Source organism: Pollachius pollachius (genome assembly GCF_949987615.1).
Source record: "Pollachius pollachius genome assembly, chromosome: 1".
Lineage (NCBI taxonomy): Eukaryota > Metazoa > Chordata > Actinopteri > Gadiformes > Gadidae > Pollachius > Pollachius pollachius.
The window spans coordinates 8,328,625-8,349,803 of NC_136934.1; the positions used below are offsets into that span (position 1 = coordinate 8,328,625).

Below are 21,179 nucleotides of genomic sequence, written 5' to 3' on the forward strand. Positions count from 1 at the left end.
TACTTTTCTTTTTATAAGCAGAAAACATTTGACCTGAAGTGCGGACAATAAAGTGCTCCAACAAACAATGCAGACGGTGGTGGTCTGAATGTGAGTCTACTAAACCAACAGGCCTGTGTTCCCCATGTCGGGGCTGTGATTAACCTTGTTTGACAAATACTGCCGGGGTCAGGCCGGAGGGCCGCAGTCGACCTATAGCGCCGTAAGAACAACAACGCTGGATGACACAGCCGGTCAGCTCCAACTTATGCCTCAAATTCAAGTGCACTGGAGCAAATCTCCCACCAGATAAGCCCAAACAATGGCTTAGGTGCATTCAACGCCGGGCTGTGCTAAACAATTGGACAGGCTTATTATAATGCTGACTACTGGCTCGAGAAAAATAGCATGGTGTTTGGCCTTGTGTGAATCAAATGCTAAAACTACTTTTGCGCTAAAACTTGTTTTATTGATTTTCAGACAGAGTCCAGCCAGTGTCGTACACAATGATTCATTTCAGGGATTGAAAAGTCCAGCTTCTTCACATATGTGTTAATTAATGCATTCCTTTGCCCACTTTATTGTATAATGCAACACTTATATGACATATATCAATTTTGATGAAGGGTACTTGATAAAAAACACATCATCAAAACACCATTGATCAATCAAACAATCAAGTGCTCTCCACGCTTAATGACAGGTGATGAAACGCCACACTCCAGTGTCCAATCAAATCAAACAGTGGTGTTGAAGTAATTAAGGACCCCCCAAAAAGAAGTCAACCCTTAAAGTTCACCCCAAGGGTATAGAGTCCTCAACCAGTGTCCGCCCCTTCATTGTATATGGACCAGAGGCTGATGCGCTGGTCCTTGGAGCCCGCTGCCAGGAGCCTCTGCCGGGGGTCCTGGTGGTCCGAGAAGGCCACACCGAGCACCATGTCGGCGTGATGCTGCAGCACAGCAAGCGGCCGCAGCTTCTTCCAGCTGAACACGCGCACGCGGTGGTCCCAGCCAGCCGACGCTAGGAGTTTACCGTCACCACGAATACACAGCTGGGAGACCCCAGGGTTGACCAGAGTCACAGGGTCCGTGAGCTACAACAACAATCACAAAGACAGACTGTGTGTTAGGTCTGGTTCCCCAACATGGCCACCTCTCGCTCTACTCACAACGCAACGAGTAGATGCATGGAAACATTTCAAATCGATTGCATGCATCTAAATGGTCTACATCGTCAACTCGAACCTTCAGCACCGTTAGTTGATGGTGAAGCTAGAGTCCTTGATTACCATGAAGATGTAACGGAACCATACACTGTGACGCCTCAAAACGGGAAAACGGTTCTGAATTAAGATCAGAACATGTTAGAAACCGAAACTTTGAGATTTGTGGACTGGGAGCCAAAATGGAAGCCTTCGTCCGCCAGACCTGGTGACCATAACCAAGGGCCTCCATTGTCGACCAACAGAAAACATTAAAGGCCGCAACCGGCCGGCAGCACGCCTCTCGCCGTTCAACTGTTTGGTTTGTAGCGAGAGTGGGGACTGTGTGTGTGTAGCATGACGGACTTGAATTACCTTTGTCACGCTGAGCGTTAAGGAGAGCGACGGCCCTGGTGAAATGCTTGTTTTGCCTTAAGCACCTCTGATGTATTGCAAATGCACTGATAGGTCTGGTCAGCGGCAGAAGAGACTCGATAAATACACGGCTGGGACGTCTGCCCCCCTCTCCATCCCCCCCCCCCCCCCTCTCCCACTGCCTGTGATCTACACTGTCCGTAGGACTGTATCAACTGTTGTAAACGGGCAACATTCTGACACATCATAACTAATGGTGGCAGAAAGCACCGTTGCCGCGGAGGACATTCTTCTGGGCCTGAAACGTGCTCTTACTGTGGCCAGGGGATCGCGGCACTTGTGATCAGCGAATAGGACAAGCACATCTGGCTTCGAGAGCCGAAATCAAACTGGACAGCGTAAAATTGACTTCATAAGCGGTGTCCAGGGAGACTAATGGCCCGGTGCAGGAGGAGATGCCAGAGAATTTATCTGCGTGCTCCTGTTCTGGGCTGGAAACCCATCTACAGCCGGCATGTGGAAGATATAAACCAGGTACCCCTAGAACGAGCGGAGGAAGTGGAATAGAATGGCTGCAGGAGAAAGAGAGCAGGCGGGAATGTCATTGATCAAAATGAGAGAGCAGGAATGTGAATTAAGAACATGCTGTTGTGTTTTCCAATTCTTTATTTTAGTTCTGGGTTTGATTTCTTGGTAAAGCAACCGATCGTCACTAGCGCCGTTTGTGTGAAGCGGCTCATGACTGCTTAGACTGAGGCAGACAGATGCAGCGCTACAAAAGGACATTAGGGGTGAAAGACAGATTGTTTTGAACCCCGATATTACCTCAGGAAGTTGGTATGCCTCGACCTCTCCCCATCTGGTTTGGATTACGGCCTCGGTAATGATGGTTTTAAGTATCTATTTGTGTTTGTTTTGTTTCCCATTGTTTCTGTCAGAGAAAGACATTCATGTAGTAGAAGGAGAAAGCGTAAGAAGAAAATGGGTTGTGATGTAGTAACAGCCATTACGCAGAGACGGCTGGATAATTGTTAAAACTTTCTCTGGTCTGAGTAGCAGTGGGAGGTGGATAATCTACTACTGGTGGCTTCCAATGGTTGGTGTTGGCTTGTACCTTCCAGTGCTAATTTCCTGTAGTAAAAACCAAAAGTGTTCATTAGACTAACGGTTTCCCTGCTACATCTGTCCAAGTCCTGGCCAACAAATGATCCCAATACAGGTTGCTTCGGAAAGTATAAAATGAAAATCCATCACACGACTTGGGCTACGGCTCGGGTTCCAGAGGAAAATCTGGCTAAAGGACGATGTCAACTCAATTTCCCTAGGGGGTAGGGATGATTCCCGATGCTATTGCACAGAACCGTGCTGGTCTGCTAGCACTGCTATTAGCCAGGGCTCAATCCTTAAATGAAATCCATTAGTGTTAACCTGGGAGTTTTTGGCTAGCACTTCCAGACACCACCATTATTCTTTCACTTTGCTCCCTCACCATCAAACTCTCATCATGACCGGCATCCGTCTTAAGAAACCATTCCTTTTTTTTTGTGTCAGGGTTTAGGCTGACTCTGGCCTGGGCTACAGCCTGCACATGGCTACATGCACAAACAAACACACTTGTACATAGACACCTCACACACGGAGACACGCAGTCTAAATGCCAGTATTCCCAGCTGGCAGGAGTCTACGAGAAACGTTCCGCGGGCTTCAACTGATCCAATACAAACTCACACTTGAGATTTCTTTTTTTTTAAATGTTCCGTCTTTTTCAGTTTCTTGCCAACAGAAAAGCCGTTCAAAGGAAGGCCTCCACTTGGCACATCTCACTCAAAACCCTCTTTTTCTCCCCTCATTCTCAAATATTTGGCACAGATTTTCTGCGTTCACGCTGTTCTATTGAAACGACCCATCAACGCTTACTCACTCGAGCCTGTTGGCCCAGCAGAGCCTTTTTTTCTCCCGTGTTTCTGACACACCCCGCGCCAGGCTCCGCAGAGGGGAGATTACAGCCTTTTGTCACCTGGCCTGTCAGAGCTTGGCTTTGGCTGACAGGAGATGGACATGTCAGGTGGGTGAGCCTTTCTTTTCAGAGAGAGGTGGGACAAACAAACAAAAAACTAAAAGTTAAGGCCGTCATTTCTGACAGCTCAGGAAGGCCTCACAAAAAGTCCCAATTAAAGTCATTTTTCCCTGATCTTCCTTCAAACCATCTCACCCGACCGTGAGTATTGGCCTTGATTGGCTGACCTCACCGTTTGCTTGCAATCGGTGGAGAAATGAATAATCCAGGGGTGATGCCATGCAGGTGATTGGCAGGGGGACATAGTAGGACAGTGAAGGCCTATGTTTTTGCATTCTGGGAACGACAAGGATCAGAAGCTCCACCTGTACTGAGCTGTCTTCATGTCTCGGAGAAAGGCTTTCAGCCATGCATGGTGTACCCTGCTAATCCCCGTCTCGTTGTCTTCTTTCTCCATTTCGACCCTTTCTCCCCTTACTTAAATCTGGAGGAACCAGTCTCCGCTCATAACAATATGCTGAGCGGTTGCTTAAATATGTGTCTGTCTTTCTTAAAAGCCTTTAAACCCATTTCGACACCCACATCCTCACACTCTTGCACTGACACAAACGCCAGAAATGCTGGGGGGGTGGAGTGTAGGAGGGAGAGCAGAAGATGTATCCTCTTTGAGGAACAGATAGCAAGGTTGCAGGCTCTCTTAAGATCAGCAGGGGCAGATAAAGGGCCCCTGGGAGGCATGTGTAATACATTAAACTGCCATTCCATAGGCTATCAGTCCTTATCAGGGCTTGATAAACTCTCTCTGCAGGCCTTGGCCCCCCAGTAAATCATACGCGCACTGCATTGTGTAGAACTCTGCTTTCCTCCTTTCACCCTGCCTCTGACAGTTCCAGCCCTGACAGCCCTGCTCTATGCCATGCACAGAGGGAACCGAGTCCACAGTGGCCTGGGGGTATCTGGGTGAGGCAGAGGCAGAGGCATCATGTGGCACCCAGGATTACCGGATGATAGGAATGAATAATGGAAATCATGGGGAATTGCAGCGTCTTGCGACACAATCGCGTTCATTGAAACAACCATGAAAATACCAACAATGTGTTGCTAGTCCTTAATCCAGAGTGTAGATGATCTGATAACAATGAGAGAAAAGAGTTAGGACCTATGAATTTTCTCTCTCAAATCTCATGCACTGCAATCCCAAAAACGAATTTATATAATTAATGTATGATATAATCACAAAAAGTCTAAAACTACTACTTCTTGTCAAAACGTATTAAAAAAAAAGTAAGTCACAAACTAATTAGCGCACCTAAACCAATTCAAAGAATATAAAGTTAATTGGCTGGAAATGTGACGACAATACTGAGACTCTAAAACATCCGCGCTGTGCTGCTCATAGCCCCCATACTGCTTTACTGTGGCCGCCCGCTGGTAACTACTGTTCCCTCTCGCTGCAGACATGTTTTCTGTTTGGCTTTCGGAGGCCCCGAGGTTTTGATATTTTTATTACCTCTCGCGGGTCGTCTGTCACAGCCCGGCAGGTCCATTCCCACCCCTCTAATACGGCACAAAAATACTTTTGTAGGGGAGGAACTGGGACAGCTGTCTGGACGTCACACCAGGCTGAACTTCAGGATTATTTAAAAGCCCCCGCTGGCTCCGTACACTGAGGCCCACACCCGAACACTGAGCAACCCCCCCACAGACCACCACCACCTACCCACCCGCCGGCCCCCCCACCTCAACACTCTTCTTCCTCAATCTTCTTTGTCTCGGATTACACACTCGGCCATATTTCGTTACTTATGAGAAATAATAAACTCCAACAATCATTGTTATCCTCCGATTTTTCAGCATAGTGGGAGTGCTCTTGCACGTTGTTTTCTCAGATGTGTGTTCGGGCAAAGAAAGGCGAAATAAAATCGAGAGAAACGGGGGAGGCTTTGCAAAAATTTCTAATTCAAGCGTTCATTTGTAAAAAAAGAAGGTTCTGGAAACAATAATACGGGTCCAAGTTCTGTACATCAACTCAGGGTTCCCCTCTCCTGAAGCTGATTCATGGCCGCTGGCTGAGACACGGGGTCACTGCCTTCTCCTCGTGAAATCAACAAAATATATAGTGTCTAATGAGGCGTTGTGACTCATGATGCACTGGCTGTTACGGGAGGTGAGGTATGGCGCGGGTCTGACAGGCTATTTGTTGTGTTTGTCTTTGTCATAGGAGCAGACCCGAAGCTGGCTGAAGACGTGCTGCCATTGGATTCTGACTAAGGTTTCGGGGGTATTCTCAATCTGGTGCGTTATGTAGTGAGCATGGTGAGTATATGTCTATGGGAAAACACAGATGTGTTCGGGGGTAACAATAGAAATGTGTTTGTGTAATATGTGCAATAACTCGGTGCATAATAACCTGCTATTGTTGTTTTTCCTGATAATTGTCACTCAGTGAATGGTTACCACTGTGAACGGCTTCAAATAGCAGAGTCTGCATCTGAGATTAAATATCAAGTAAACAACTCTGTTTTCACGTTGTTGTACAAGCACACACAACTGATAGCTTGTGTGCATGTGCGTGTAGTTTAATGGTTAGTCATTAAGCAGACTAAGAACATTCAGACACCACAACATGCTCCAAGATGCCAGGAGCATGTTGGGGTTAGGAATATAACTCGACCCTTGTTTTTGGATGTTGAGGGTAGATATTTATCTACTCTCTCTCTCTCTCTCTCTTTATCTATCTTTAAAAATGTCATCAAAATTCAGGTCATGTTCCAAACCTTTCAGACATACGCAGGAACCTTGCCATAGAATCACCGTGCACCCCTCTCACTCACCTGCAGGTTCTTGTTCTGGTCCAGAACCCAAGTCTGGAGGGTCTTGTCCGAGGAACCGGCCACGCCCTTCAGCCGCTGCGGGTCGAAGGCGAGGCACATGAGGGGCTCGGGGAGGGTGGCGGGGGCCTGGCTGAGGACGGACCTCTGGGACACGTCCCACAGCAGCAGAGACCCGTCCTCGTAGCCCGCCAACAGGAGCGGTCCGGGGCCCGCGTCTGGCTGGGACGGTGGATTGAAGGGAAGTTGATTTAGACTCTGAACACTTTATAGGGCTTTAACGTCAGAATGCATCATGGGATTTTCTGTTGCCCGGTGTGATTTTACATAGTAATGCAAAATTGTACATAAACTTAAATATATCGTAGGAAAACAACATCTTGCATGAAAAAGATGTGGCAGACAAATTATTTCATGATGAATTACAAAGCAAGGACCAAAACACCATTTCTACCGATAACAATCCTATGCTCCTAAACTTCCAAAATGGAGGCAGTCGTGAGGTGATGTCAAGATATACAAGTCCTGTTTTCCATTAACAGTGTGACAGAAAATCGTCCTTGTTAAGGTTCATATTAAAACCTAAAAACACACACTATCCAACAACTTCCAGCACATAAAAAAAAGAAAAACAATTGCAGAAAACAGTCCTGGGAGTCCTCGGGGAGAAACAAAGACTCCGAAAGGGGAGGAGGGGAAGAGATGGGAGATGAGTAGCTGTGAGACTAACCGCAAGAAGTAAAAAGAAAAAAAGAGCGCAGTCCCAGAAGCTGAGCCGAGCAAGGGTTATCGCTCTGGAAGCTCCCGCCGACACCATGGGGGACACGGAGGGCTCCATTCGTCAGCCTGCCTCCCCCCCCCTCCTGCTAGCAGTCCATTACACTGCGTGTCACTTTGCTCCTCATCTGTATCCACTGTCAGCCGACATGGCTAAGGGCCTGCAGCCGGCTTCCACATCACTTAAAAGTGTAATGAAAATATCGAAGATAACCTTCCAGCGGACTGACAATTAAAAGAGACACTTATGTAGGATGTCTCTCTCTCCCCCTCTCTCTCTCTCTCTCTCCCCCTCTCACTCATTGCGTCTCTCCCACCGCAAGAGCCCCCCCCCCCCCCCCCCCCCCCCCCCCCCCCACTTCCCCCCTCTTTGGATGGAGAGCCGTGCACAGACACAGATAACCTCTGTGCATCTGCGCTGTCTCTGGCTTCCTCTACGTCACCTGGCCAGAAAGAGAGAGGAGCTGTGAGGGGAGGAATGGCCGCAGGCCGGTAAATCATTCTGGCGAATGAGAACATAAAGGTGAGCTGATACAAGCTGTAACGCTTCATATGTCGCGGCTGATGTGTGGGTGGGGGTTGGAATATGGTGGTGTGTTTGTGTGGGGGGGTATGGGCTAGGTAGTAAGAAAAACAAACAAGGAGTAAAAGCAAGCAGGGAAGGAGGGAAGATAGAATGATATGGGATGGGCAGGGCTGCCTACAGGGGCGGTGGACTCCACTCTACTGCCAGTATTCCCACCATTATTCCTCCTCTTGGTATGCAGTAGACCTTGCCTTGTGTTGCGTCAACAACCCCCCAGCCTCGGGGGCTATACCACTGATCACTACAGCTACCAATTAACTGAGCACCTCTGAGCAACCAGTTGCATTGCCTTGCAAGCGGAGCAGCACAGGTTTGGTTTCTGTTTTGAAGGTATTAAATATTTACGATCAACTGCTACGCCTTGCCTCCAACATAATTCAATGTACTCCGGCCCTTGAGAAGTACTGTAGATGCTGCCACGTGCCCTGTTTGCCCTGTGAAGCTGTAACCGAGGAGGTGAAGAGATGATTTCCATATGTGTGTAGGGGGGCCCAGACTGCCACGGTTTCATCCATCCTCAAGTCTTCTTCTAATTTTACGCCATCCCTTTTGCATGTCTTCCGTCGCTGAATAAATTATAGCCAGAGCCCTTGTATGTATTCTTTACAAACACACAAGGCGCGGGGCGAACGTTAAGATTGTGAAAACAAATAGAGAGACCTCCAGTCGAATGCGGAGGCCTGTGCCTGCCGGCGAGACGCAGGCCCAGGCGTTCCAGGCCAGGGGGCTCACCGTGCCCCTTTGCACTTCACATAAGTGTAGGACCTCCGTGATTGATCATGTCAGGGTTCGGAGGTCGGAGAACCCTGAGTAGACACCTAATTCATTATATCCTCCATAGGGCCCTTCTACAAGAGGGCTCTCTGCTGGAGAGGGGGGGGGGGGGGCGTGGGAGGAGATCCATCACTCAAGAAGACCAGCTAGCTGGACGGTTGGACGGACAGGGAGAGAGCAGGGGAAGAGGTGGTGCCGAGATGATGGGACGGTCGTCAGGAGGCCTTCCTCAAACTCATTCCGAACTGGACTTAACGGTACCACAGGAAGGGCGGAAAGAGTGTCTTCTTTTGAGATGCAGTCAGCGACATGTCTGCACATCAGGAACCCATCGCGGGCGTCGCTCAGCCCTGGTCTGCCGTGATGTCATGGCTGCGTGTTATTGTCATTTATTTATTTATTGCATTTTTTGAGAGGCGATGAACTGAGAGTGATGGATATCTGTATAGGAACATTTCCTTCTTCCCCACTAGCCTCCGTTCACTTTTAAAAGCCTCACACATCATATATCAACTACTGTCCCCCAAGGCCCAGCATGCACACATACGCGCACACACACACATACACACACACACACACACACACACACACAGAGGAGGCCTCCACATATGGATGCACTTTCTTCCTTCAGTGTCTGTCCTATCACTCACCACTCCCAGCCAATCAAATCGCAGAGAGCAGACAACAAGCTCACTCACCCTGTGGATGCAGTGGAAAGAGACACATGGATCCTTTGGTCCGACAAGGGTCTCTGAAGTAGAAAGTAATAGTTTATCTTTCTATGCTTATGGCTAATTTCCCCCCAAAGGTTGTGTCGAAAGTGTTGAAGACAAGAGAGAGCGATCAGCTGGATGAAAATGATCACAGAAGGTTTCCAGGTAGCAAGGGTAGAAGAAGTGGGCGAGAAAGGTGCGGGGGAATGGGGAGGAAGACAGAGGGAAAGAGAAGAGGGGAAAGTGAGCAGGCAGTGAAAGTAGAAAAAACGGTTGGCTGTCTCTCAGCCCTGGGGCGTGTCACCGTGAGGAAAACACCAGACGAACTTCACCAAATCTTTTAGGACTGATGGGTACACGTGACAATTATGTTCAACCTGTGTGAGCATGTAGGAACACGTTGCGTATCCTTGGTTACACACACACACAGACACACACATACATATATATATCACACACATATATCCAGTCGCATGACAGTTTTATAGGTCTCACTCCGCTGTGTCACAGCAGCAGTAGCTGAACCCAAAGTGATTTAGCGTCACTTTTTACCTTTGAGGTAAAAAGCGCCCTGCCTGCACTGTAACATTCTTACAACTTTATTGATAATTATGTTTCCAGGCCAGTCGGCGAAGAACTCATATCAGATCGTAAATCAACTTGATGAAAGGAAACAACTTAGGGTTGGAACTCGGAAATACACGTCAAGGAGCAAAGATAATACATGGCAACGGGCCGCGTGTGTCGGTATGTGCACCTAGGCTCTGCAGAACGTCAGAATGTCAGAGCGCCACTGCCATGCATGCGCCCGCTGAGCTGTAAACAAACCCAACCCAGGGGTCCTGAAATAGCTGTCCGTTTAAATGCCTGTTTCGCTTAGTAGCGAATTTGCCTCCCGGGGGGGAAATTACCACCAGCGGGTTTGTTTGTAATTCGGCAAAATGCAACGCTAAATAAAGTGCTGTGCATGAACTCTAAGAACTGCAAAACCAGCCAAGCCCCCCCATCTTAAATTATTCCAAATGCAAATGCAAACAGCACCAGACAATGGGTTATTAATTAACTGTGAAAATAATTACATGTCTCATTATTGGCAGGGAAATTTAAACGTTGGGACAGCCGTTGAGAAACAGAGACGCTGCGTATCGTAGCAGCCCGGGCCGGGTGTGCAGCTGCAGGCTGATATATGTTAGCTTCAACCCCCCCATCCCCTCCAAATGCTCTAATTACAGTGTTGGGACCTTCTGCCAGTGGAGAAAAATGTACGGAAAAAGAGGAAGAAAAAAATAACCTGTGACGAGTTGGCAGTGATAAATCAAACTGAATTAGCATCTTCTGCTAGCTGTGTTGACAAGCGTGTTACTATGCGTTAGTGTGTAACGGCTCGGAGTAAGGGAGCAATCAGCAGATCATTTTAACTTTTTAAAAATAATCAATATCAAATATCTAAATATCTACTATATCTACTCTATTCTTAGAGATCAATCCTTATGATCAATGGGTACATAAATATTGAAATTATGGTGGCATATCACTGAAAAAACATCCATTCCAAAAAGACTTTGCAAGGGCACAACTAACACATGTGCACACAAATTATTACTGCAAGAGCTTCTAATGCAGACTTTTTATGCTTGTGAGATCAATAATAAACCTGAGAGGAGAAATCATTAATTGATGATTACACAACTGCCACCCCCGTGGGCAGAAGGGCCCCACTCTCTCACAGTCTCTCTGCTTGGGCGTGTAATTTTCTTTTTTGCCATAAGTAGGCGGAGCCAGCCAAGCCCATTGCAACACTGAATGTGCTTGGCCATGGTAACCCCTAAACAGGGTTTGTTGCTCTAACCTTTAGACCACATGATCTCAGAGTCATACGTTTTGTTAACAACTGCAGACTGTCTGAGGGGTCACACTGCGCCTTATTGTTCTCCAACGCATGTTCTGAGAGGTCAGCTCCTGAGCAGACTTGGTTGATTGGGAACTGGCTTGATGTACCCCAATAAATGGTCTACGGTCTTCAAGAGGTGGTCGGACTTGGTCTGGCAACATGTAACCAACCAGAAAATGCATTCTTGCAGAAAATGTGTTGTGCCGTTGAAAACATGTTTAATAAAGCTACACAGTTTAGGACGTAAAGAAATGTATAGAAACGGGGTCACTACAAAAGAAAACCTGATGCTCAACAAGTATATTTTCCAATCATTTAAGAATTGCAACTCCAGTGAAACAGTGAAAGTGTAACAAGAACAATTGCAACACTTTAAGGTTTAAATTGTGTTTCTAGGCCAATTATTGACGTTGTAAGGCTCCACGACGTCCGAAATGTTTAGCTTTTGTTATAGTCATCTTGGCCAATGAGAGAAAATGAGCCCCAACTGAAAATATAAGAAACAGGTGAAGAAAAAAACTTGAATCTCTAAGTCTAAGTGATAACGGCTATCTGTTTGTACTTAAGATCAAGTGTGATGCTTTACATTTGCATGTAAATCAACAACATTAAAATTTGTAATAGAGTCTCTAGGTGAAACATTGTGGAAGAAGTGAGGTGCCAATATATACATATATAATTATATGCTTGTGCTTATTTCTAAGCACGAGCAAAGAAGTACCGCGCATGGTGCAGTAAAAGTACTCTCAATCTGCAAGGCTGTGTTTGTTGTGTGGGATTTTGGCAGTGATATAGAGCCATACAAACGAAATTCCCACTAGGGAGTGATAAGAACTATAATAAGCTTCAAAGATCATATCAGAGAAGATTGGACATACCTGCCACAGTTGGAGACACATGACCATCCCCAGCTTGGCCTTGGGAAGCAGCGAGCACACCAGAGTCTTCCCGGGTAATGCAAATATCTTGATCTGTAAGGAGGAGATAAAAAGGGCTTAAAGCAAAACGCATTCAAACCACATCTCAACCAATAGATGGTCTTGTTATGTTTTCAGCCTTTGCTGCCGTCAGTCAACGACAATTCTCTTTTTTAATACCGCTGTTCAGTCATTTAGTAGACGCTTTTATCTAAAGCACCTTACAGTGAATTCAGATACCAAAACCCTAGCCACTACACTATTTTATAAAGTATACTTTATTACCATTAATAATAAAGTATTATTACTATTTGCTGCCAGTTATATTGAAGCTGCCAATACATTTTAATTCAAAGTTGGCCTTCCCTTGACATTGCAACTCGGCCACACGAATTGTGGTTGCATTAGAACATTTCGCACACATTTTACATCCCAACTCTGGATTTCTTTGTGTGTTTAGCCAAGAAGCGCAACCCGATTCTGTGAGTCTGGGTGGGGACCTCAGTCTGGCTGACGGGAGCCTGCGAGCACAACCTACAGCGCTATCCATCAGGGGCTGGCCGGTCGGGCCTGTCTATAATAAATCCAGCTAAACCCTGACCCAGCGGCGTGTTTAACACTGCACTTCTCCACACACACTGGCACCCCTCCCGCCACGCACACACACACATACTAATGGAAGCCTTTGATGGACTGTATGCCTGCAAGTGTATTCCTGAGCACTTGTGCACACGCACACGCACACACACACACACACACACACACACACACAAACACACACACACGGCCTTGCTGGCAACCCCGATACGGATTCCCTTCGGGGGAAGGGGGAAACGACGCTAGAGGATGCACGTATTCATCCTCATCAGGTGGCCGCTAATAGAGCGTCGCTGTGAGGAAGCCATCTGTACGTTAGCGCGCAGCTCCATCTCAGCCCCGTGTTTACCAGGCCGGGGTTAGGAGCAGCCTGCGCCTCAGGTGGCAGGCGCTTCATGTGTGGCATCGCGTCGCTCCGAAACACCCCACACTTTTAATTAATGTCTCCCCCTTGGCTGCTGGCTCCCCACCGCCCCACGTGAGCAGTAAACAGTGGAGAGGGAAAAAACATGGAAATGGATAAGCAAATGGATAATCTTATAGCCAAGATTTACGCCCTTTTACTTAGTAGCTAGTTTCATGTGTGGTTTGTTGGAAATGTGCTCCAGCATTCAAGTTTCGAAATTGCAAAAAGCTTGTACGTTTTGCAGTTCAGAGTAGGCAGAGAACAGAGCAGTAATAATGTCGATTCAACCATTTATTTTTAAACCTTTTCTTAGTAGTATTTCACAATACTATTTACCACATTATCACCATTTAACAAACACCAATTGTGGCTTAGTGGACTGACATTGACCTGACGTGTGCCTGACCCATAAGCACCTCAAATAAATGTTATATTTTATATCGATTTCTGTTGCCAATAACTGCAAGTGTAGAATACTATGTGTGAGGAATCATGTATGAGGCCTGCAAAAGACAAAAAGACGCATCTCTTGCAAGTGTTTCGGACGGTGTAATGCATCTGCCTTTGAGCAAGTGTGCATGTGTCTGTGTGTGTGTGTGTCTCTATCGGGACAATGGCATTATTGAGATGCAGGGAATGGCAGGCGCCCAGAAGCCTGGCCATGCCGAGCGGAGTTAGAGAGGGTGCGTTTGCCTGGATCAGATGTCCACTCTGGTCCCCTTTCAAGTGTTGCTCCTCAACAGAAGAGCTAGTAACATGAATCTGGACGGAATAAGTGGTGGCTGTATTGTCCTCAACCCCCCATGCCCCTCCACCAAACAATTTACCTTCAGACCACAGCGGGTCATTAGTTTCATTCACCTGGTAAAGTGGTCCGATGGACACTAACCCAGCAGTCAAAGCAGCAACTTTACCAGCCACGGTGGTTTCGATTACTAGCGACGACATCACCGCACCCGTTTACAATAGCGTCAGAGAATGCTAATACAAAGTACTTGGTTAAGATGCAGAGAGAGTGTGGGTTGAAGAGCAGGCCTTCATTTCCTTCTATGTCTAAGTTGCATTTTATCAAGACCTTGGCATGTGAGTACATACCATGCAGAAAACGTAGGCGTGCAGGCCATGCAAGAGTGCAACGCGAAGGGTGCTTCACCTCTGATCTGAGGGTCATTATCAGTTTTGACCACTGTGTGCGCTGACCAGTGATTATATGTGTGAAGAACCAGTAACTGTGTTTGTTGGCCAGTGACTTCGGATGACCTGTGGTGTGTGGGCTGCAGTGTTAAAACGTGAGGCAATAGATAAGAACAAGTCAATATTTCTCGGTCAGTTCTGTTCACAGATGTGATCAGCATATGATCAGCTTTTATTTGCATTTCTTACCTAATAGAAACGAAATTCCCAACCTTCTTGAATTTGCATTTCAATATTCTCTGACAATTGAAGGAGATATGGCCGATGACCGATATGGAGGATGACATAACTCACTGACTCAGAAAGCTAGTGTTGGCAAGCCAGGTCAAGTCATGACGGGTCTGACTGTTACAACCAGTTTCCCAGCTGCCACCAGAACTGTGTGTGTGTGTGTGTGTGTGTGTGTGTGTGTGTGTGTGTGTGTGTGTGTGTGTGTGTGTGTGTGTGTGTGTGTGTGTGTGTGTGTGTGTATGTGTGTGTGTGTACAAATGGGGGTTCGAACCGCCAACCTCAAGGGTTCGGAAGAGAGGGTCACCCCGGAGGACACCCTTCACGAAACACATGCGTGCGCCCGTACCTCTTCAGTTTGCTCCCCGGGGCAGGCCAGCAGCCAGGCTCCCCAGCCCGTCTCCAGCGTTGAGCACTGGCAGAAGCCCACGCTGCCTGTCCAAAGCGACTCGGAGACCTCCGCGCGGCCCTCGCTCAGGTCCCACAGACACACACGCATGTCCCGCCCCTGACTGGATGCCCGCCAATAGGAGGAGAGGAGCGGGGAGAGATTGGAGGGAAAAACTAATTAAAAATAAATTGAGGAGTGACTGTGGAGGCATAATGGCATAATGGAGGCAAGCTTTCATCGGAGGTCCTCTAGCATTCTGGACTGTAAATCCTTTCTTTCTGTGACTTAGGGGGACCTTCATTTATCCCTCATCTCAATGTTAAGACATTAAGAGTATTTGATGTTAGCAAATTGATGATGATGAAGAGCTCTCTACAAACGACTGAATCCACCTCTCAGGAACGAAGGGAGATCAGTAATGAAATAACAGTGAGTTTTAGTCACCTGAGCAGGGCCCCTGTGGACTGCAGTGTGCTGACCCAGGTGACGGAGCTCCCTGAGTGGCCATCCAGAACCGTCTCCGCCCGCCTGGAATCCAGGTTCCACACGTGGATCGACCCCTTGCCTGACCTACAAGGCAAACAACGGAGAATGCTTAAAGAATGATTGTATTGTGGACAATGTGTCCTGATCAAGGCTAAGGGCATATTTGTTCTACACTACAAACACTACAGCAGCAGAATTGATGTTGGCAGCAGTAGGTACACAGACGTAACGACACATGCACACACGCACTTTACTTAATGGTGTCTACATGTTGTTTACTTAAAGTCGGTCTCCCTGTGCGTGCGTGTGTGTTTTTTGTCCCACCCAGAGTACAGGAGCGGCTGGGTCCCCTGCTGGCAACTGAAGTGCAGGGTATTGAGGGGTGCAGCAGCCCCCCTCAAAGTGTAGATGGGGGTGGGGGAGGGACGCGACATCATGTGATCACTGGTGCCATCAGCCTTCTTCCTAGGAGAGAAAACTTGCAACTTTCACACCACAGGCAATTTTTCAAATGTGATCATTGCGAGTATGGGTCTACATCGCGAGTGTCTTTGTATTCATTGTTTGCACTGTTGTCTGTTGGGTGTAGATCGTGTGTAGTTGCTGTCAAAACATTTCCAAAGTCAATTCTTTCTAAACGTTTTCTGTTCTCAGTAAATCAAAAAAGGCATATATTGTGTTTTCACAGGTTTTGTTTGGTCTATCCCTTAAAGCCCTTATTACCATAGTGTTGCTTTCAGCACGTCTCATCTGTGGAGTGAGTATCTACAACGCCGATGGCTGTATGGGTGCGGTAGTTGGCTGCAGATCCACTGTCTCTGCGCCCTCTACATCCTTTGCTCTGTGATAACACCTCATCCACTCAATACATCATAAATCACCCGATCAGCAACCCTGTTATTACAGTAAACAGACGTGGGACTACGGCCTTCCCCCTCCGTCAGTCTCTGATCTGCACGGTTGATTCCCAGAGGCGAAAAACGAGCAAGCGACATGAAGCTTTTTAATGCATTCTGCGAGTAGGCCGCGAGTACGGTGAGCGGAGCGGATGCGTTGGCGTCAGATCACGGAACAACGACAGGAGCGTCTCCTGGTGATCCAGCAGTATGAAAGAATGTAAATAGCCGAGAGAGAAGATGGAACGATGGAACGAAAGAGGATCCGGGTAGAGAGAGACAGAGCGAGAGAGGTGAGCCAGTACCGGCCGTGTGTGTGTGTGTGTGTGTGTGTGTGTGTGTGTGTGTGTGTGTGTGTGTGTGTGTGTGTGTGTGTGTGTGTGTGTGTGTGTGTGTGTGTGTGTGTGTGTGTGTATTCCAGGTAGGTCAGTCTGAAGAAGATGAAGGATACCTGCTGAGCCGTGGCCTGTTGAGCCCCGCCAGGCCTCCCTGCCTTGCCTTACTCTTACTCACCGTGACCTTTGCCCCCGGGCGACTGGCACACGCTGAAACCCGAGTGCGAGGCATTCGAGAGTGGCTCATTTTGGGAGGTTAGCGGTTAAATTGTGCATGTGAATCTGCCGACCGCGCAGACAGACTCCTCCGGCCAACCTTCCTAATTAAGGGCCGAGCGCCACATTCTTCTGCCTCACAATGAGTGCAGTCATCCCCTGAGACGCTGCTACGACGCCGCCACAGGCCAGCACACACCGTAATATGGAGGGCTTCAGACACATTCAGAATAGGTTTTATTATCCGTCATATTGAATATAACAGCCCTCTAAGGCTTCTGGTGATGGGGAACACGCATCATTTTGATCCAGAGCCCAACCTTTGGGGTAAAGCTGTGTTAAGTGGCGCTGTGGACTATGTGTTTCGGGGCTTACTCTGCTAGAGAGGAGAATGGTGTGTGCATACATTAATTAGGTATATTGAGTGTAAGTGTGTGCATTTAGACGTCTCATCTGTCCGAGATGCAATATAGCATAAAAGGAATTGCCACCACAACATACAACTGACAAAATGGAACCGCTGTACTTAACTGATCCACTGGACCTAAACGTGCAGTCTGAACCAGCCATTAGACATTCATAAGCCACCAAAAGGTTGCATTCTCGACTCGAAGTCCTGATATTATCCACTTGTTGAACTCAGAATTGAGGATTCCCCAAAAAACTTGGATGAATTTCAATCAATAAAACCAGATTGGATGAGTTTCCCCATACCTTGTGAACAAAGAGCAACCTGACATGTCCATCAGATCGGACATGGACCAACAATCATCTTGGCCTTCGTAGTTATGAAGTATGACAAAAATGGCAAAGGACAAAAAAAAAAAAGACTGCATTGTTTCGTGAGGGTCAACTCGCTAAGCCTACCTGTGCATGGGTGGGTTGACTGCATTCCTTACTGTGTGTGTGTGTGTGTGTGGGGGGGGGGGGGGGGGGGGGGAAGTCCCACCATGATAACAGGTGGATTAGGGTTTTCTCATTGTCCTGTAGCAGAGCCGTGTAGTGCGGACACTTAGCTCTGTCTGGTCCAAGCCGTTTCCTTGTATTGGGCCTTGAGAACATTCCACCATTCCAGCCATTCTCTCTCTCTCTCTCTCTCTCTCTCTCTCTCTCTCTCTCTCTCTCTCTCTCTCTCTCTCTCTCTCTCTCTCTCTCTCTCTCTCTCTCTCTCTCTCTCTCTCTCTCTCTCTCTCTCTCTCTCTCTCTCTCTCTCTCTCTCTCTCTCTCTCTCTGCTGGAGGATGTCACACTGAGAAGGAAGCTGGTGACACCAAGGGGGGGTCTTGGGGGACTGTCACCATGTCGGGCTCAGGCTGGGGCATGGCGACGCCAGCCAAACAGGACACTTTTTAAACAATTCAATGGTATGACTTCCCCCTGAGCACTATCTATCCATGCCTCTTATTTTTTCTCTGGCATCAGCATTTCTCCAGCCCGCTCTGCCACCCACTAAACAATAGAGCTGCTGCCTGCCAGCCAGTCTCAAACCCAAATACAAACATGCAGACGGCCGAGGTAGGTGGAGGGGGTGGTGGCAGTGGTGGTTGTGGGGGACACTTCTGGTGGCAGGATGTCAGTCAAAGCTATGCACAAAGGACCCTCAATTGTTTCACAGCCAACCCTGAAGGAGCCGGCCATTCAAACAAACCAGTGCAACCAGCCGGCCTGTCAGCTGTGAAGATCTTAACATCAAAACACATGACAAGCCTGATACCGTTCACTGCTGAAGGCTGAGCTCTTATGCTATAGTCTGGTTTCATGCTTATGCTTAAGTCTTGCTTCATAAGCTGGTGAAAAACCCTACCGTGATTACACAATCTTAAAAAACTGATTAAGCAATATTCATTGTTTAATTTCAGGATAATTCAACTCATGCAACTGCGCTTATTTAAAAGTTTCAAAAATCACAAAAGATCTTGGTTATTATGACCAACAGGTGTCAGAGTTCTGATTAAAGCCGTGTGCTGTAGACATAGCAGATAGAAAATCTGGCTGGCTAGTTAATACACCTGAGCGAGGAGCCTGGGAGCCAGTGGGCAGGGGTCTGGGACAACTGGGGCTCCTGCTGGCCCTCTCACAGATAAGACAGCTCATGGTAATCTGACTCTAAGTCCCTGGATAAAGGCAGTTTGTCTCTTCTTGGGGCTGTCTGTCCACACCTGCTGGGTAATTAGGCCTAATTATGAGAGAGAGGTCCGCTTCCCCTTCATGTTATTAAATAAGAGCCAGTCTCGCCCGCCAGCCATCTCTCAGCACCGGCAAGGGGCTGGCGACCTTCAGATCAAACGCAGCCACCATCTCCCCGTTACACACACACACCCCTCGTTTCGCTGCCTTGCCTTCACATACACTGGCTTTAGGGAGGGCAGGTTTGGAAGCACCACACGTTATCATAAGGGGCTTCAAAGTTGACGGGGGGGGGGGGGTCAGGGGGAATCCTGTCCAAATTCCTCTACTGATGCTGTGAAGCTGATATCATGTGATCAGCAAGTACCCACCCAAGCGCCCCCCCCCATCATATTCTACCATTCATAAATAAAAGCGAGACAGGATCAGGGAGGAGAGGGGTGCTGATCACAGGGAGGGGTTTTAATAGAAGCTGGATAATGCCCTTCTTCACCGGAGCCATTATGGAGCCATGGGATCCTGAGATCCTCTGCCCTGATATCCTCATTGTCAAATATGAGATTTGAGCTGCGTGATGAAAAACTGAAAGTAGCTTACACATACCTGGAGAGCAATGCCTTCTACATCAGGCTAGCAGTAGCGTGCCTAGCCTTGGATATGAGCTCATCAAGCCAAAAATGTAGTCTAATATTTGAGACAACTTCAGTGCCACTGACAGAGGAAAACAATGAGTTTAATGTCTCAAAAGAGGTGGGTTTATCATGCTTTCGTTAGCTTGTGGTTATGCTTTTGGTTGGCTCAGTTATCTCTGAGGGGGAAGTACTGCCATGGGTGGGGGGGGGGGGCTTGTCCTTTAACCAATATAACTGCCATATTGTCCTGCTTTTCCCTGCCCCACAAATACAGGTCATCCCCAGTAGGAAACAAATGCGTTGAATAGAACGCAAAGTCCATTATAAGAAGTCTGTTTAGATAAACAGCAAAGGAAGTGTCACACCCTTTATTGTGTGACAGAGCGGCCGGTTTCTTTGGGGAGCATTGGGATGTCGTTGTTGTTGGTGTTAGGGGGCGATCTCGACTGGACAAACAAGCCAGCAACTGATAGAGGCAGAAGTCAGACACAAGTGCACCCACACCCACTGTCACTCACGTTGGCAGTGAGCGGTGAGGGGTGGCATTGTTTGGGTCAATAGCGTGAATGCTGTGCAGGGGCCACTGCAGATAAGGACTAAATAACTTGTGGGTCCCCATTGAAGCAAGCAGTGATGGAGGACCATGTCAGCAGCAGTGTCTAGTGGTTTAAGGGAGGTCCTGACTACGGAGGTCAGGTACTGGGGGTGCTTATCTGTTTGTATTATCACCCATTTCCTCTAGAAGGTGATTTACTGGCTGTTTAGAATAGAGGGACATAAGGGTCCTGACAGCCCCGCTGACACACGGCGTCAACTATACACTCCGGGGTTGATCGGAAGTGGATAGGTGCAGGTGAAGCATTGTGACAATGACACAAACGTTGAGGTAGATACGGATTTTAGATGTAATTTAGAACCCAAACATTGAGAAAATTAGAGCCTTCGTTCATTCAATTCAATCCCGTTTCAATATAGGCGCCCAGCAAAGACGATGCGACTATATTTGATGCCGTTTCTCTCACTCCTATAGGCTAACGAACGTTACTAAATCCAACCACACTGAAGAAGGCGATACGACATCTGAAAGCATCAACAAAAACTCCATTGGTACATAATAGTACCAGCTCAAACATATTGAGCTGGTACTATTATCTTGGCCAGCTACACCAAACCAACTCTTCCAGCGCGGGAAAATGCATTGCGCTGTCATTCTATAGTAATGAAAGCTGTTACATGACTTTGAGCAAATTTCTCCAAACGACTCGTGAGTAATTCATTAAAGTTTGACAGGAGTCAGAAAGCTGAAATACCTTGGCAGACGTGCGGCGAAACCAAAATATGCGCCGTTGAACTTGAAGGACCCTTATTTTCAGATTAGCTGCCCTTGACGCGCCTGCTAGGAAAAAATAAACCCTCCCTCTCACTCCGTTTTTTTTTCTCTCCCTCTGTATTGTATTTGTTTTAATGATATCATACACTCATATGTATCCATACTCATCTATATACAGCGTAGCAAAGTGAGAGTGAAATGTATCACAATATAAACCACCAAAAATACTAAGTATTTCCTTTCTCAAAAATTCAAATACAGGTAGATGAGATGGGGTC

The 21,179-nt window shown here is 47.4% G+C and overlaps 1 protein-coding gene across 1 annotated transcript; it reads right to left on the minus strand.

The window, feature by feature from the left end:
- Positions 1 to 476: 476 nt before the first annotated feature.
- Positions 477 to 20,890, minus strand: gnb1l (guanine nucleotide binding protein (G protein), beta polypeptide 1-like). The gene is made up of 7 exons (XM_079733694.1): positions 20,882 to 20,890; positions 15,691 to 15,831; positions 15,325 to 15,450; positions 14,839 to 15,001; positions 12,026 to 12,118; positions 6,410 to 6,628; positions 477 to 1,075 (listed from the first exon to the last, which is right to left on the minus strand). Exons 2-7 carry the CDS (start codon positions 15,801 to 15,803, stop codon positions 797 to 799), a joined length of 993 nt encoding a protein of 330 aa, XP_079589820.1. The 5' UTR covers positions 15,804 to 15,831; positions 20,882 to 20,890; the 3' UTR covers positions 477 to 796.
- Positions 20,891 to 21,179: the final 289 nt, after the last annotated feature.

Excerpts from the sequence above, each read along its gene's own strand:
- gnb1l (XM_079733694.1), bottom strand. The coding sequence starts at position 15,803 with ATGATGTCGCGTCCCTCCCCCACCCCCATCTACACTTTGAGGGGGGCT. Across the intron at positions 12,119-14,838 it reads CCGGGGAGCAAACTGAAGAG|ATCAAGATATTTGCATTACC; the intron begins GTACGGGCGCAC and ends TCCTCCTTACAG. Across the intron at positions 6,629-12,025 it reads TGTGTCTCCAACTGTGGCAG|CCAGACGCGGGCCCCGGACC; the intron begins GTATGTCCAATC and ends CCACCGTCCCAG.